The sequence below is a fragment of the Ochotona curzoniae genome, unplaced genomic scaffold (assembly GCF_017591425.1).
Source record: "Ochotona curzoniae isolate NIBS_2020 unplaced genomic scaffold, NIBS_Ocur_1.0 scaffold_2587, whole genome shotgun sequence".
Taxonomy (NCBI): Eukaryota; Metazoa; Chordata; class Mammalia; order Lagomorpha; family Ochotonidae; genus Ochotona; species Ochotona curzoniae.
The window spans coordinates 24,388,426-24,402,937 of NW_024467096.1; the positions used below are offsets into that span (position 1 = coordinate 24,388,426).

At 35.2% G+C, this 14,512-nt stretch overlaps 1 protein-coding gene across 1 annotated transcript in view; it reads right to left on the minus strand.

Moving 5' to 3' along the window:
* Positions 1-14,512, minus strand: part of NAALADL2 (N-acetylated alpha-linked acidic dipeptidase like 2) — a 630,278-nt gene that overhangs the window by 134,386 nt on the left and 481,380 nt on the right. The window contains exon 11 of the mRNA XM_041002590.1: positions 3,926-4,021. Coding sequence (XP_040858524.1) covers positions 3,926-4,021 — 96 coding nt within the window. The remainder of the gene's footprint in view (positions 1-3,925; positions 4,022-14,512) is intronic.

A 14,512-nucleotide genomic window follows, 5' to 3' on the forward strand; every position in this document is an offset into this window, starting at 1 on the left:
TCAGGAAACATTGTCAAAACACATTGCCTTCTTCAAAGTGTGGAAGAAACGCAAAAATTAACAAAACTAACTTTTAGCCTATTGCTGAGTTTCTAAAACATGAAAAGTGCTTATTCAGAGTGTGCAAAATTTAGAATTCCTTTAAAGTTACTGGAAAGTTACTTTATGGAATGACACTAACACTTCCTGAATTATATATGTAAATTTGCTGAAATGGTTTGTTGTTTCTTTCACTGATTGGCACAATAACTGCAGATGATTGCAGGACTTGTTTTTTATTAACATGAATAGTCCATCCATTCTACTTCACAGGTCATACATTACATAACCAGTTTTTCAGTGTTGAAACTGGACTCCAATCCGTCTTCCATTTTCAAATTATGTGTCATTATTGCACATTATCACCAGCTAATGATCTTAAAGCACTCCCAGGGGAAAGCCACTGAGATTCGGAAGAAGCTTGAATTGCTTGAATCCCATCATGCCTGTCCTGTGACTTTTTCAAATCTCATAAGCGGAGTTTAAACTCCCAACTTCTTCCCTTCCACATTTTGCACGCGTCACCAATTGGGTAGTCTTCCCTTAAAGGGATCTTTTAAAAGATTCATTAGCCTGGTTTATTCCCTTGGCTGTCCTGTTGCGTATGAGCTGTTTCTATAATGCTCATGTCTTACCAGCTTACACAGACTGATAAGTTACTAATAAAAACGTATGAGCTAAATGTTGACGATTTAAAACATAACTGGGAAAATCCAAAGAAGAAAGACTAAATAAGCCTATTTCAAACATGAATCTCTCATGATACTCTTCATCCACTTAAGGATTAAGCTGGTAGTATTTAATCACATTTTTGTCTTTGAAGGAATTAGCTCATTTTTGTAATTTCTAACAGCACAAGTGTTCTGGGTTTCTTTTTTCATGTAATTATAGAAAATAAGAAAAGCATCTTTCACATCTACACAGCCAGAGTTGCCCTTCAGCAGCTTTATACTGTATCACCTGACTGCCACAGCAGTATTGATAAATTACACCTTTTGGCATCAATATTGAGTCTCATTCATTACTTTCACGCTTTATATCAAAAAGACAAATGCCAAGACAAATTCAAACTTTGTAAAAAAAAAAAATCAGGACAGCATGAAAAAATATTTATCAGGAATTTAGGGGTCATACTTACTTGTGTTAGTGTATGTAGAGGTTTATTTACCTATAAATATAGTTTAATTTAAGCAAAATAATACATAAAATTTCTAATACAAATAAATTAAATTTTAATCTCATGCAAAATTACTTACAATGAAAATATATCATCTACATAAATACATATATACTGCATTGACTAACACAATATATATGACTACATCACAGTGCTATACCAAGTGCACATTTTTACTGGGAAAAATAAAGCATATTATCTTTAACATTTTAATTACTTCTATTTTTGGAAATAATATTTCATTAGTATAATACCAATAATTGTTTTACAATTTTATAGATTATTACATTTGATAAAATCTGCCCTAATTAAGAATTGAGAATTGAGAATTTGTATCTACCTAGATTCTTTTTTAAAACTGTTTTCTCTGCAGTGTCACACTAAGAATATGGAACACAGTGTCAAAATGTGATAGATGCTGTCATAATATTATTATCTTAGTGAAATAAACATTTTCTCAATGTGTCAACTCTTCACAAATTAAATTTAGATTTCATTTGTGTACATTCTTAGTGTATTTTTAACATTTAGGTTAATGTGGCTACATGTTTTCATATCTTTGTTAAACACAAACATACACGCACACTCACACATGCACACACCCGTTTTGACCTCCCAGAATCCCATTGATAATGCAGGGGCATTCTGAGCGTGCTTTCTTATTGTGTAGAAAATAAAACAAGCTGCTAGAAAATAACATAATGATTTCATAGTCAAGATAAAACTAAAAACCACACTGCATGTTTCCTAAGCATGTACTAAGGTCATTTGTTTTTATAGATGCTTTAATTTTGTGAAATTTTGGCATTCAAAACAAATAACATTTAATACCTTCTATAGCTGCCAGGTATTTATTTGCTTGTGAAAGGAAAAAAAAAGACTGAACTTGCCAAGCATAATATCTTGCCCTGACCAGTTTCTACAAAACCAGTGCAGGTAGGATGATCAGAAAGATACAGTCAGCAGTGGATAAATGTATGTGATGGCAAAAAGGCACGGGACTTTTGCTTCTGCACTTGAGCAAATTTTGTCATGTTCACAGAAAGAATGGTTTTGTTATCTATTCACTTAGATAATGGAATACCTTTTAATACTTCAAACGTATTTTAAAGCACATGTCATCAAATTTGTATCGTCTCTCAAGAGGCCTCCTTGTTTCACAGGGAACGCTGACCTCTTATAAATGTTCATGCATGTCATACGTGTCTTGCAATCCTTGCCATCCTTCCTGCTCCAACATACAGTGTGCTTGTATGAAATGGGTTTGTAAGCGTAGCCAAGATGTCAGACAAGAACATCAAAACTAGCATTTTCTCTGGCTAGCAATAGTGCATACTAGAAACTATGAAAAACAGTCTCAAGTTGCCCTTTCCAACAAAATACTCAATTTCTCAGATCCATATAAAAGTAGAGGAAGCTAGAAAAAGTATTTTTACTTCCATTGCTTTGAACATCTTGATGTCTTTGTTCAAAAACAAATAAATGTAGACTCTAAATATTCAAAATACCTGAATTAATATGATTGATATAAATGCATTTATGTGTTCATGATTGTACATATTTGCTTATCTATTATCTATCAGGAAACATTTGGGATTCGGTTGAATTTCCAATGCTAAGGCTGTACTTTGGAGTCATACCTACTTTGCTCTCTCTAGCTACTAAATGATTATCCAAAGATCACAAGCTACATCTTGGAACTTGGAAGGATTAGAAAGGAAAATGAAATAAATATGTAATTAAGATTTAAATATTTTGAATTTAGAAGAAATCTTGCAGTAAAACATAGTTCAATCTATTATTTTAAATGTTTGGAAAAATCTTCACATAGTTCTTACATGACAGAGACAGACATTACTTTGGGTATATATATTCTGAGTTCATTCTATTGTCCTTCCCTGAACTCAATTCATTTTATATCACTTCCTGTTTACAAGAAAAACAGCCTTTTAAACTTTCACCAAGATTTGAAAATGATCAAATCTTTGAAATACGCATACATAAATGTGGATTATTTCAATGGTACTGAAGTGACGATATACTCTACAAATTGTATACCCCAAAGGCAAGTTATGACAAGTCAAATAAATATTGGTAGATATAAAAATTCCTATGCTGTCATTTCAGTAAATTTATTTGCTTCATGTTGTGAAACTTAATTTCTTTATATATGAAACTTACATTTAGGAGAATACAGTGAAAATGTAAGCATTGCCCTCATGGTTTACAAACACTTCTTATAAAAGCAATCTCCATATTAAAAGAGCACAATTTTAACTGATACTGAAATCAAGAACAGATTTGTACCTTAAAGACCGAGTCAAAACTAAAGACAGGTAGATTCAGATGGATTTTTCTATCACCCTTAATTCAAAGGAGAGTGCTGTGTTTGAGAATATACCGTAAAACCACCTTGAGGAGTGAGAAAAAATGAGTTGCATGGTAAAGATCTCTTTTTATCACAATTCAGTGCTTTTAGATTCGCATGTTCTTGAAACAGTTGCTAATAATCTGTAATCACTTACAAAAGAGTAGGGTAGGTATGTTAAAGTGCTTTCTGGCCTATATAACAGATAAACACACAAACAGATAAACTTAATTTTACAGGTAACTGGTTGATTTCCTTCTCTTCTTACACCAAAGGGGTGGGGTGGGAGAGGGAAAGGACAGAACACCTCCATTCTTTTCAGGAAGACGTTTCTTCCCTACCTTAGTGATAGACTCATGCAGGTTGAACAAAGGATCCAGTTCTTCCATGCTTCGTGAATGTCTCAGAAAAAGGGCTTCGGAGAGAAAACTTGGGCCCTGAGGTAAATATAAAAAAGAAAAGAATTATTTGAAAAATTCTTCAGTGATTTGGTTTGAAAATGTTGGTTGGATATTTTTAAAGATTCAAAAGGACTCTAAATGACCGTGAGCTATGTATAGATGGCGGCTTTCATTTTGCTGATCTAATTAGCCACATTTGCCAACAAAAATGTTTAGAACTCTGTATAACACTTGACATTATGTATATTTGGTACCAAATGTTTTCTTAAAGAAATAATTCTTGCATGTCTCTTAATTTTCCCCCAAGTGCAGACTTGCAGTAGACACTTTGACTACAAAATCCATATCTAAAATTGCTTGTACATGTCATAAATAATAACTGATAGAATGGATTGTTTTTGACAAATTTAATCACCTAGAAACATGTAAGTGAATATGCATGAAATTCCAAACATTGCCAAACTTCTAAACAATACTTAGATTCCAGTGTATTTTGGGTAGAACTACCATATGGCTTTATATGCTGCCAATGAAGTCAAAACATATTGCATCAGAATTATAACGTTAGGATGGTTAAAATAAATCACTCTACTCATGCTATTTTTATAGGTGAAGTCAAATTGCAAAAAACAAGAGACACAAAATATGAAATGTTATTGTTTAAAACAATGCCCTTTAGGTAGGACATGCAGACAAAATTTCTTAAACTACTTCATGGATCATCCACTCCTTAAAATAACAGTGTGAGTTCCTGGACTAAGCACAATGGCCTAGTGGCTAAAGTCCTCAAACTGCATGCACCTGACTCGCATACGGGCATTGTTTCTGATCCTGGTGGTCCAGCTTCCCATCCACCTCCCTGCTTGTGTCCTAGGAGGAGGGCCGAAAGCCTTGGGACCCCGTACCCAGGTGGGAGACCCAGAGGAGGATATAGGCTTCTGCTTGTGTAGATCTGGTCATTGAGGCTTCTTGGGGAGTGAAATCACTGGACAGAATATCTTCCTCTCTGTCTCTCCTCCTCTCTGTATATCTGACTTTCCAATAAAAATGAATAATCTTAAAAAAAAAAAAAAGAATTGTGGATTCCTGCCACTGGCCTCTCTGCTTCTGTTGCACCTGAGAGGCAGTGAAGGACCTTTTAATTCCTGGTGCCCCACACATACTCAGGAGACCTGGCTGGCATTCTCAGCTGCAGGCTTCAGTCTGAGTCCTACCTGTGGTAGTTATTTGGGCAATGAACCAGCAGATGAAACGTTTCTCTCACTCTCTTTCCGTCTTAACTCCCATATTCCCTTTCTTTCTCATGCTTTCAAGTTTATTAGAATAAACACAGATTAAAATATATTCTTGGTTATATTATAAAAAATGTACTTGAAAACTTTAAGGAACAAGTTTGTTGGTTTAGAAAACAGAATATTTGAGAGGATATAGATGAGTGGATAGATCAATGAACATAGAAAATCTTTCTAAAACTAGCATGAAGTTGAAAGACTTAATCTAATGTACACCAAGACTAAAAAGTAAACACATTGAAGTTGAGTTCTGTTAGTACTATTTATGAGAATTACCTAACAACAAAACAGACTAATTTGAATGTGTCAACGATGGAAGAGAAAATTGAAATGATGCTGGCATTCTGTGATGTAAAAAGGATGTGGACTGTTCAAGCAAAGTGATCCCACCTCCCTACATATCAAACAGTTCCATTACAAACTGAACTTCCTGCATTGGGAAACTGAGGCCAAGCTAAATCACCCCAGCATATGCTCAATTTTGAATAATTAAACCATGATTGTCCTCTGTAGTGTATGCGCCCAGACAAAATGTTAATGAAAGTACATTTCAAATCCTTGCATCAGTTCGTCCATTGATCTGAAACTAATTTGAAAGAAACTCTACATGTTTCGCACAAATACTTTGGAAGACTTGTCATAGAATCCATGTGGCCCAGGTTTATACCCTCATCTGTACTGTTCTTTAACATCTTCATTTTGACAACCTGTTAAACCCAGCTTAAACTCTTTCCCTTACACATTCAAAGTTTGACGTTCTCACCATCAGTATCTCAAAACATGACCCATATGATGAGTTAGGACATTAGAGATACAGCCAGTTAAGTGGTAATGATGTCATCCTGTACTAACTGGTTTAGGTCCCAATTCCTATAGAAAGGAGCTACTTATAGGGAGATGGCAGGCGAAAATGAGTCAGAGATGCTATAAACCAAGTAACATCAAAGATTCCAAGAAAATCACCTGATCTAGACAAGAGGCATAGAATAGATTTTTTTCCAGACCATAGAAGCAACCAACCTTGACTACTAAAGAACAAGACAAGGTATTTCTGTTGTTTATGTTACCCAGTTTGTGGTATTTTGTTACAATAAACCAAGCTAAGTAGTACCCCTGGTCAAAGTGATAATCTCCCTCACTATGCTAAACCTACTAAAGTTAACTTCACCTATAAGCAGATGATTCCAGAGTTACTGGAACAAACACAGGTTAAAAACATTATCTTTTCCACTTAATCAGAAGTAACATCTAGGAAACTTTCATAACATATATGTACTGTCTTTTCGCAAATGGGAATCAATCCATGCCTGCATTATTGTCATACTACACAGCTACCCAATTTGAAAGATCATCATAGGTGTAAATACTGTGCATTTGAACTGAAAGATCATCATTCCACTTTTTGTTTTAGTTTCCTATGCACCTACTTCCCCTAAGCAGCATACACAAAATACACATTTAAAGATATAGCCAAAAAATTTAGAGTGACCTATATTTTCTTCATTGCAATATTCTCTTCAACCATAAGAGAAAATACATATCAAAGCTTGAATTTAATACATGAAATTAAAATGCATATAAGTTTTTAAATGGCACTGACATTCATAGTGAGCTAATCTGAGAAAAAGGCAATTACAGACAATTTCAGAAACATAGCCTCCTCATCATTATTCAAATTATAAAAAAAATCTGACCTAATGAGGAGTTTAAATAGGAATTTAAACATTCAAGAATCAAATGTGGAATAATAACACCACATTATTTTCTGAATACACTCGATTTTTACATCTCAATTAATTTTTTTGTGTGTTTTAAAGAATTCCAGACTTATTTGCTTAATTGAAAATATTCATAGAACCTTTATGGTTCATACTGATTAAGACTATTAACTTTAGAATTGGAAGAGACCTAGAAAATCCTAATTAAATCCAAGTGTACAACGTGAAACATGGACAAAAGCAAATGATTAAATTACGAAGTCATAAAACAGCTGTTGGAAAATTAATACTAGAAATCACCTATGTATGTGTGTGTGTGTGTTGTGTGTATTGGCATGTAGGTGTTTCTTCAACATTTTGTCATTTCTTCAAGGTAATTCTGAGATGGGGGTAAGAATTGTAATGTTCTTATTAAAAATGTGAGTCATTCCAATTAATCCAGATTTCAGTCTTAAAGATGAAATATTTCACTAAGACCCACTATTCATAATTTACAGTTACTCCCAGCTCATCTTCTATAAACATACATATATTTATACTTATAGGTATGTACATGTGTATATATATGTGTGCATTCATATATAATCCGTTCTTTCACCTCTTACTGAATGAATGTAAGCTTATCTTACCCATCCTACACGTTGCACTAAGTTCAGCAGGTTCAGAAATCAATGAACAGCTAGGAATAGTTAGGGATTCTCTTAGCAGTTTGTTGATATTTTTAAATATGGTTAGTAAATATTTGGTAGTAACTCTAAAAGTGAAGGGAACTTTCTTAAAAAACACCGGGCCAGTTGCGCTCACTTGGGGAGTGAATCATTGGATGGAAGATCTTCCTCTCTGTCTCTCCTCCTCTCTGTATATCTGACTTTCCAATAAATAAATAAATCTAAAACAAAAAAATAAAGAGGGCCCGGCGCGGTGGCGCAAGTGGTTAAAGGTCCTCGCCTCGCACGCCCGGGATCCCATATGGGCCCCGGTTCTAGTCCCGGCAGCCCCGCTTCCCTTCCAGCTCCCTGCCTGTGGCCTGGGAAAGCAGTCGAGCACGGCCCAAAGCTTTGGGAACCTGCACCTGTGTGGGAGACCCGGAAGAGGCTCCTGGCTTGGGATCGGCATAGTATCGGCCTGTTGCGCTCACTTGGGGAGTGAATCATCGGATGGAAGATCTTCCTCTCTGTCTCTCCTCTCTCTGTATATCCGCCTTTCCAATGAAAAATAATAAAAAATAAATCTTAAAAAAAAAGAAAGAAAGAAAGAAAGAAAAAACACCGGGCCAGTGTTACACACAACTGATTAAGCTGTCACCGCTGATGCAAATATCCTGTACTGGAGTAACTGTTGAAGCCCCAGCTGATCTGATTCTGAACTACCTACCTGCCAGTGCGCCTGGGGAAGCATGAATCAGTCTTACAATATAAGCGCCTGCCACTCTTGTGGGAAACCAGAAATTGTTTCAGACGCTTGGATTCTGCTTGCACTTGCCCTGGGTGTTGTTGCCTTTGGGGGACATGAACAAGCTGGTGAACGGTGGCTTTCTCTCATTTTCTCTCTCTTTAGATTTCTCTGTTATTCTTTCACATTAATATGAACTGGTTTGAAGGCTTCTTTGTAACCATAGATTCAAACCGTTTGTGTCTGAATACTTTTCTTTAAATTCCATTTTCATCTAGTTTCTTGAAGTGCTTATGCAGAGAAAAAAACATGTGGCTAATATTTACTAATATTTATATTTTTGTGTTAACTTTTGTAAATAGAGGAATCCATGTGGCAATGCCCAGCCCAAAGATCAGACAAATGAAAAGAAACTCTGGGAAGATGGTTGAGTTCAAGGATGAATTAAGAAATTACTAGGATCACATCCAAACTCATATTTATCATCTCAAGGGTTTCAAAGATCTCATAAAATTAAGTTAGAATGAGTTGGTATGAACGCTACATTTGAGTCATAATGAGATAAGTCATCTTTTTTCAGGTTATTTCTTCAAACTTTTGAATTTTGTCATGCTTTGGCATCCTGCTGGAGGGTGGGGGAGGGGAGAGGGGAGAATCAGCAGGCTAACCTCAACATCCTGCAACCAAGTATGTAGAATATTCTCTCTCTCTCTAGTATTATCTTGCTGATTTTCTCCTGGAGAGAGCCCTTTGAAGGTGAATTCCTTTAGTATTTGGATCTAATAAATAAATACAGCAAAATACTGATCATCCAAAGAGAAAGAATAATTCGGAGCAATCAGTAGCCTTATTATAGAACCGACTTCTCACTGTTCAGTGGACATCTGCAGTGTACTATCTATCAGTGTACCTTCCAAATTATGATGGCTGAATGCATTATTTGCTTATGCCTTCACTATGTTTCCTCATATTCTTTCCACGGACCTTTAGATTTTCTAAATATGTATTTATTTTTCTTACAAAGGCAGATCTCATGGTTTCACTCCCCAAGTGAACTCATCCACCGGAACTAAGCTGATCTGAAGCTAGGAGATAGGAGGATCTTCCAGGTTTCCCACACAGGTGCGTCCCAACACCTTGGCCCTTCTCCCCTCCTTTCCCAGCAGGGAGGCAGATGGGAAGTGTAACAGCTGAGGTACCAGCAGGCACCCATATGAGATTGTGCACATGCAAGGGGAGGGTCCAACCACTAAGCTATCTTGCCAGGCCATTCACAGACCATTTTACCTCGTTTCTTTTGTTTGTTACAAAATCCATCCATGGTTTTAGAATCTGTCTTGATAACCTAAGACAATTTTATCTAAACAGCCTTATTTATACATCACTTGCACAGAACATTGTTTTCAAAGAAGATAACTTTCACAGGTTGTTAGAAACATATCTTTGGACAGGCGGAGGGAGCAAGTACAACTAAACACATTTATACTCCTAGCATTCCATGGACATTCTCATCTAAAGCCTGGGATGTTTTTTCTACCAACAGATCTCAATTTCAGACCCTCTGCAGCCATCTTCCCTGCTTCCCCTCTTCTCATGACTGACTATAAAGTGGAGGAATTTTATATTATAGGACATCCTTCAAGTGGTATAAATTTTTAAAAGTCTTAATTAAGTTGTACATATTTGTTTCAGATTAAAACACTTTCAAAATATTAGACGGAGTCATAATTTTCAAAAGATACATATTTTAACATTTAAAGTTTATTTATCTAATTGTGCTTTAAGCATTTAAATTAGCATTTAAACTTAAGCATTAAATTCCATCCACTTTTACTACTTCTTTTTGTACGATCTAGTTCGTTTCTTCTTTAATTTCTAGAATTGATCATTTCTGTGTCCTCCCCTACAGTTAATTATGATCATTAAAATCTTACACATTGTTTTCTTAATCCTACAATTTGTTAAAAAAAAAAGTTTAAGGTTTGAAGAATCTCCGTGATGTTCTAATACGCATGATTTTGAAAAAATAATCTAGTAAAGGTCAGCAAAGTGTTGCTGGTGAAATTCATTTTCTGCCTAAGTAGACTGAAACTCAGACATCATCTAACTTGATTGTGCTGAAAAGAAGCAGAATCAGAACTGGAATTTGAATCCTCATCTACAACTTGCCACTACTTGCATCCCATAACTCCACATCCAAAATGCCCAGAGAAACTCACATGGGAAGTCAGTTGCATATAATGCAGAGAATCTCACATAGAGCAAGGTCAAGACAAACTAAGCAAGATAAATTAAGAAATGCACAAGACTGTGAAACTAAACTTGGTGAAATGCAGTCCATCCTGAGGTTCAAAAACGCCATCAAAACCCTGTATGTTAATCACAAAGTGATGGATTAGTTGTCTTATGGCAATTATTGAATGAATATAGCTAACAACAAATTCTTCCATTTTGTTACCCATTTTTATTTGATTGTGGTTTGTTTTTTTGTTTTGCTCTGGAAAGTCAGATATACAGAGAGCAGGAGAGACAGAGAGAAGATATTCCATCCACTAGTTTGCTCCTCAAGTGGCTGCATTGGCTGGAACTGAACTGAGCTTATAACAGGAAAAAAGAACTTTTTCCATGTCTCCCATGCAGTGCAGGGTGCCAAGGCATTGGCCATCCTTGTATCCTTTCCCAGGCCACAAGCAAGGAGCTGGATGGGAAGCAGGGCTGCTGGGATTAGAACCAGCGTTCATATAGGACCCCAGGAGAGGACTTTAGCCACTAGGCCACAATGCTGGGCCCTGTTAGCGTATTTGTTTACATTTACCAAGGCCAAGGGAAGATTAAATATAATAGTCTTTCTTAGTATACATAGAAAGCAAGGAAAATGATGTGTATAGTCCCAGGAATCACATTTTACTAATTTAGTGAATATTCATAAAATATTTTTATTAATCAGGACATTATAAAGATTTATACAATTAATAAGTTTTTGTATAATATCATCACCTCTTAATTTTTCTGAACCTTAACATAAAAATAAGATTGTAAATTATGTTATGTAGCGTGATGCAATGAGACTAAAAGAAAGAAGCTACCTAGAGAATAATGAGTTCAAGAATATTTTTTGTAAATATTATAAATATCTCAATTGAGATATTTACACAACATAGAATCATGAAGTATATATTTAAGTAGCTTTTTCATCTTTAGAATGATGTGACAGAATTTTACTTGATACTGGATTAAAGTATGAACCTGGAAAACTAAATGATGAGCACATACAGAGGGGACCCTAGACAAAGGGGCCCTTCCCTTCAGGAGAAAACCTGGGACCCTGGAAAGACACCCATATTCCTAGCATCACATAACACATCGGACATTCCATTGCAAAAGGTAAGAATCCCAGACCTTGTCCTTCATTTCCCGGGAGAACGGGTTTACCTTACACAGTCTATCTCCATCTTGGGAAGAATGAGGATTATGTGGCTAGAAATTCCTGGATTTGTACCTTTAGAGTTCCTGCACAGTGTCACAGAATACAAGACAGTGTATTGGTTATTTCTGTTGGGAGATTTTCGAGTTCCTGACGCATTGTAGATACTAATACTTTAATGGAAAAGTAGCCTGCAGATTTTATCCCGTTTTGTTGGGTGTTTTCATTCTATTGACTGTTTCCTTTGTTATGCAGAAATTGTTATGTCTGAAATTGACATAATTCTGCTATCTTTTGACATCAAATATTTCAGTTGTTTACAGTGAATTTGTTCAGGTTTTCCATGATTATGTAATTCGTAGTAAAACTGAAATTTCAGCCTTGATCAGTTAAAACATACAGATATGCTTATACCTGTAAAACTATATTCAGCTATACCATTGTGCCATTTTTAGTCATAGGTTCAGCTTAGAAGGTTGTCAGACACTTTTATAAATCTGAAATGACAAAAATCAATTAAGTATTTTTCTACAGAAATAACACCTATATAGCAAAAGGTCAAATGGTACAGGTTTCCTGATGCCAGCAGAAGGCTTCACTGAGTTTTCAACAGATCCTGCAAACTGTGCTTATCAGAAGGTAATTCACTCTCAACACATAAATATAAACCTGATTATGGAAAATGTGTTATAATTGAAGCCATGTTTCCTATACATTTTAAAAGCTAACACCTACCATTTGAAAATACATGTGAAATAACTTGCTTTTCCTAGAAATTCTGGCATGCCCATTTTGAGAAAATAGACTACCATGAGAAATGTGGGAGTATAATAAAGCCTTAAAAGTCACACTGATAAGCAAAAGAAATACACCTATATTATGCAAACATTTCCCAAAGAGAGTGTCTATAAATGGGTATACTCAAAGTATAGAAGATTATGTCCCTCATGTTATTATTTACTAGCCAATCCTGTGTTGTAAATAATATCAAATGCTAATAAATTTAAAGGGCATCCATTAGTTTGGTCAATATTCACAATCCTGCAATAAGATAGAACAATATATAAAAGAATAGATGAACAAACTGATCACAGTGATTTCATATATTGTGCCCAAAAACTAAAGATGGGAAATTAACCCAGGCAATATGGGTATCTGTACTCTTATTCACTATAAAATACTATAATTATAAAATCACAATATAGTATTCACAATTGAAAAATCAATGCAGATAGAGGAAAAATGAAATTCATGGTCACTTCCTGTACATTTTATATGTGAATAAAATATACAACTGTGTGTAGAATTATAGTCTAAAATATTTGCTTATCTTGATTTTCTCTTAGTCTAGAAACATTTTATCTTGAAGATTTTTTGCATCTACATAGTACTGTGTAATATTTTAGCTTTTAAAGCATGATGTATGAAATGAAACCTCTGAAACTACTATACTAGGTAGCCCATTTGGCAATAATAATAAGTGAAACTATCTCTATTTTCAAACATTTAAAATAGGTATGAACACAACTTCATCGCACTGAATGACTAATTAGATGCTTTTCTTTACTGACTGCCTCTTTTCTTTACGCAGATGTGTTTCTACGGGTCCAGTCTCCGGGAAGGTGAATTACGTGCCCACTTATGATGCCAGCATTCCTATGTATTTCCTGGCTGCTTCACTTCTACTCCAGCTCCCTTGGTGATGTGCCTTCTTTTATTGGTTCCCTTCTGGCTCAGCCCTGGCCCTTGCAGCTCAGCCATTCAGTAGGATGAATTAGTGGTAGGAAAATCTGTTTCCCCTTTGTGACTGTAACTCTACCTTTCAAACAATAACTTTAAAAAAGAAAAAAAACAAAGACAGATCTGCTTCTAAATATCAGATGCACTAGTACGTGTCTCTAAATTCATTTAACAACCAGTCAAGCCAAGTGTCCATGAGAAGCCAATTTTATTGACATATTTAATTTTAATTGATTCAGCCTCACTGGTTTTACTGGCTACTCCCTGAGTAAGGGAGCCACACCTAGTGCAGAGGCAACCTGATATTTTACACAATGTCAAAAATACAGGACTTATATAAATAATCTTCAAGATTAAAAAAAAAAAACAACAAAGAAGGAAAAGGGAAAAAAGCTAGTATTCTCATATCATAGCAGGAAAGAAACATTCTCAATAATGAAAAATCCAACCTTCAATATGGTCTTTAGTAAAGCCTGGTCTCTCTGGTAAGGTCTCAAGTCAATTTAACAACACTATTTCTCTGAGGTCAGAGCCTATTAGCCTCCTGAAAAGCTTTCTGTAGAATACTCAGCCAGTGCTTTTCTCAGGACTGCATTTAATCAACTGTGGGGAAAAATGAGGGATTTAAAGGTCTAAAGTTAAGGGCAAAAGAATCTAAACATCAGGTTAAGAAGAAATAAATACATTATTCAAATCCTAGGAGAGATATTGTAGCCCTTCATTGTCCTTTTGCTAGAAATAGGAAAAGATTACTTTATGGTCATGACCTCATGTTCCATAATCTTGGTGAAATCACCCAGGGAAATTAAACTTGTAATATTGGTCTATTGGAAACTTTACTATTCATTGTTATTACTCTTATTATTGCTTTAAATCTTTTCTGACAAATGCTAAATTTAATGTAGGTAAAACTGGGAAATCAGAGAGAAACAATCCTGGAATTAGACGGTTATGAAAATCC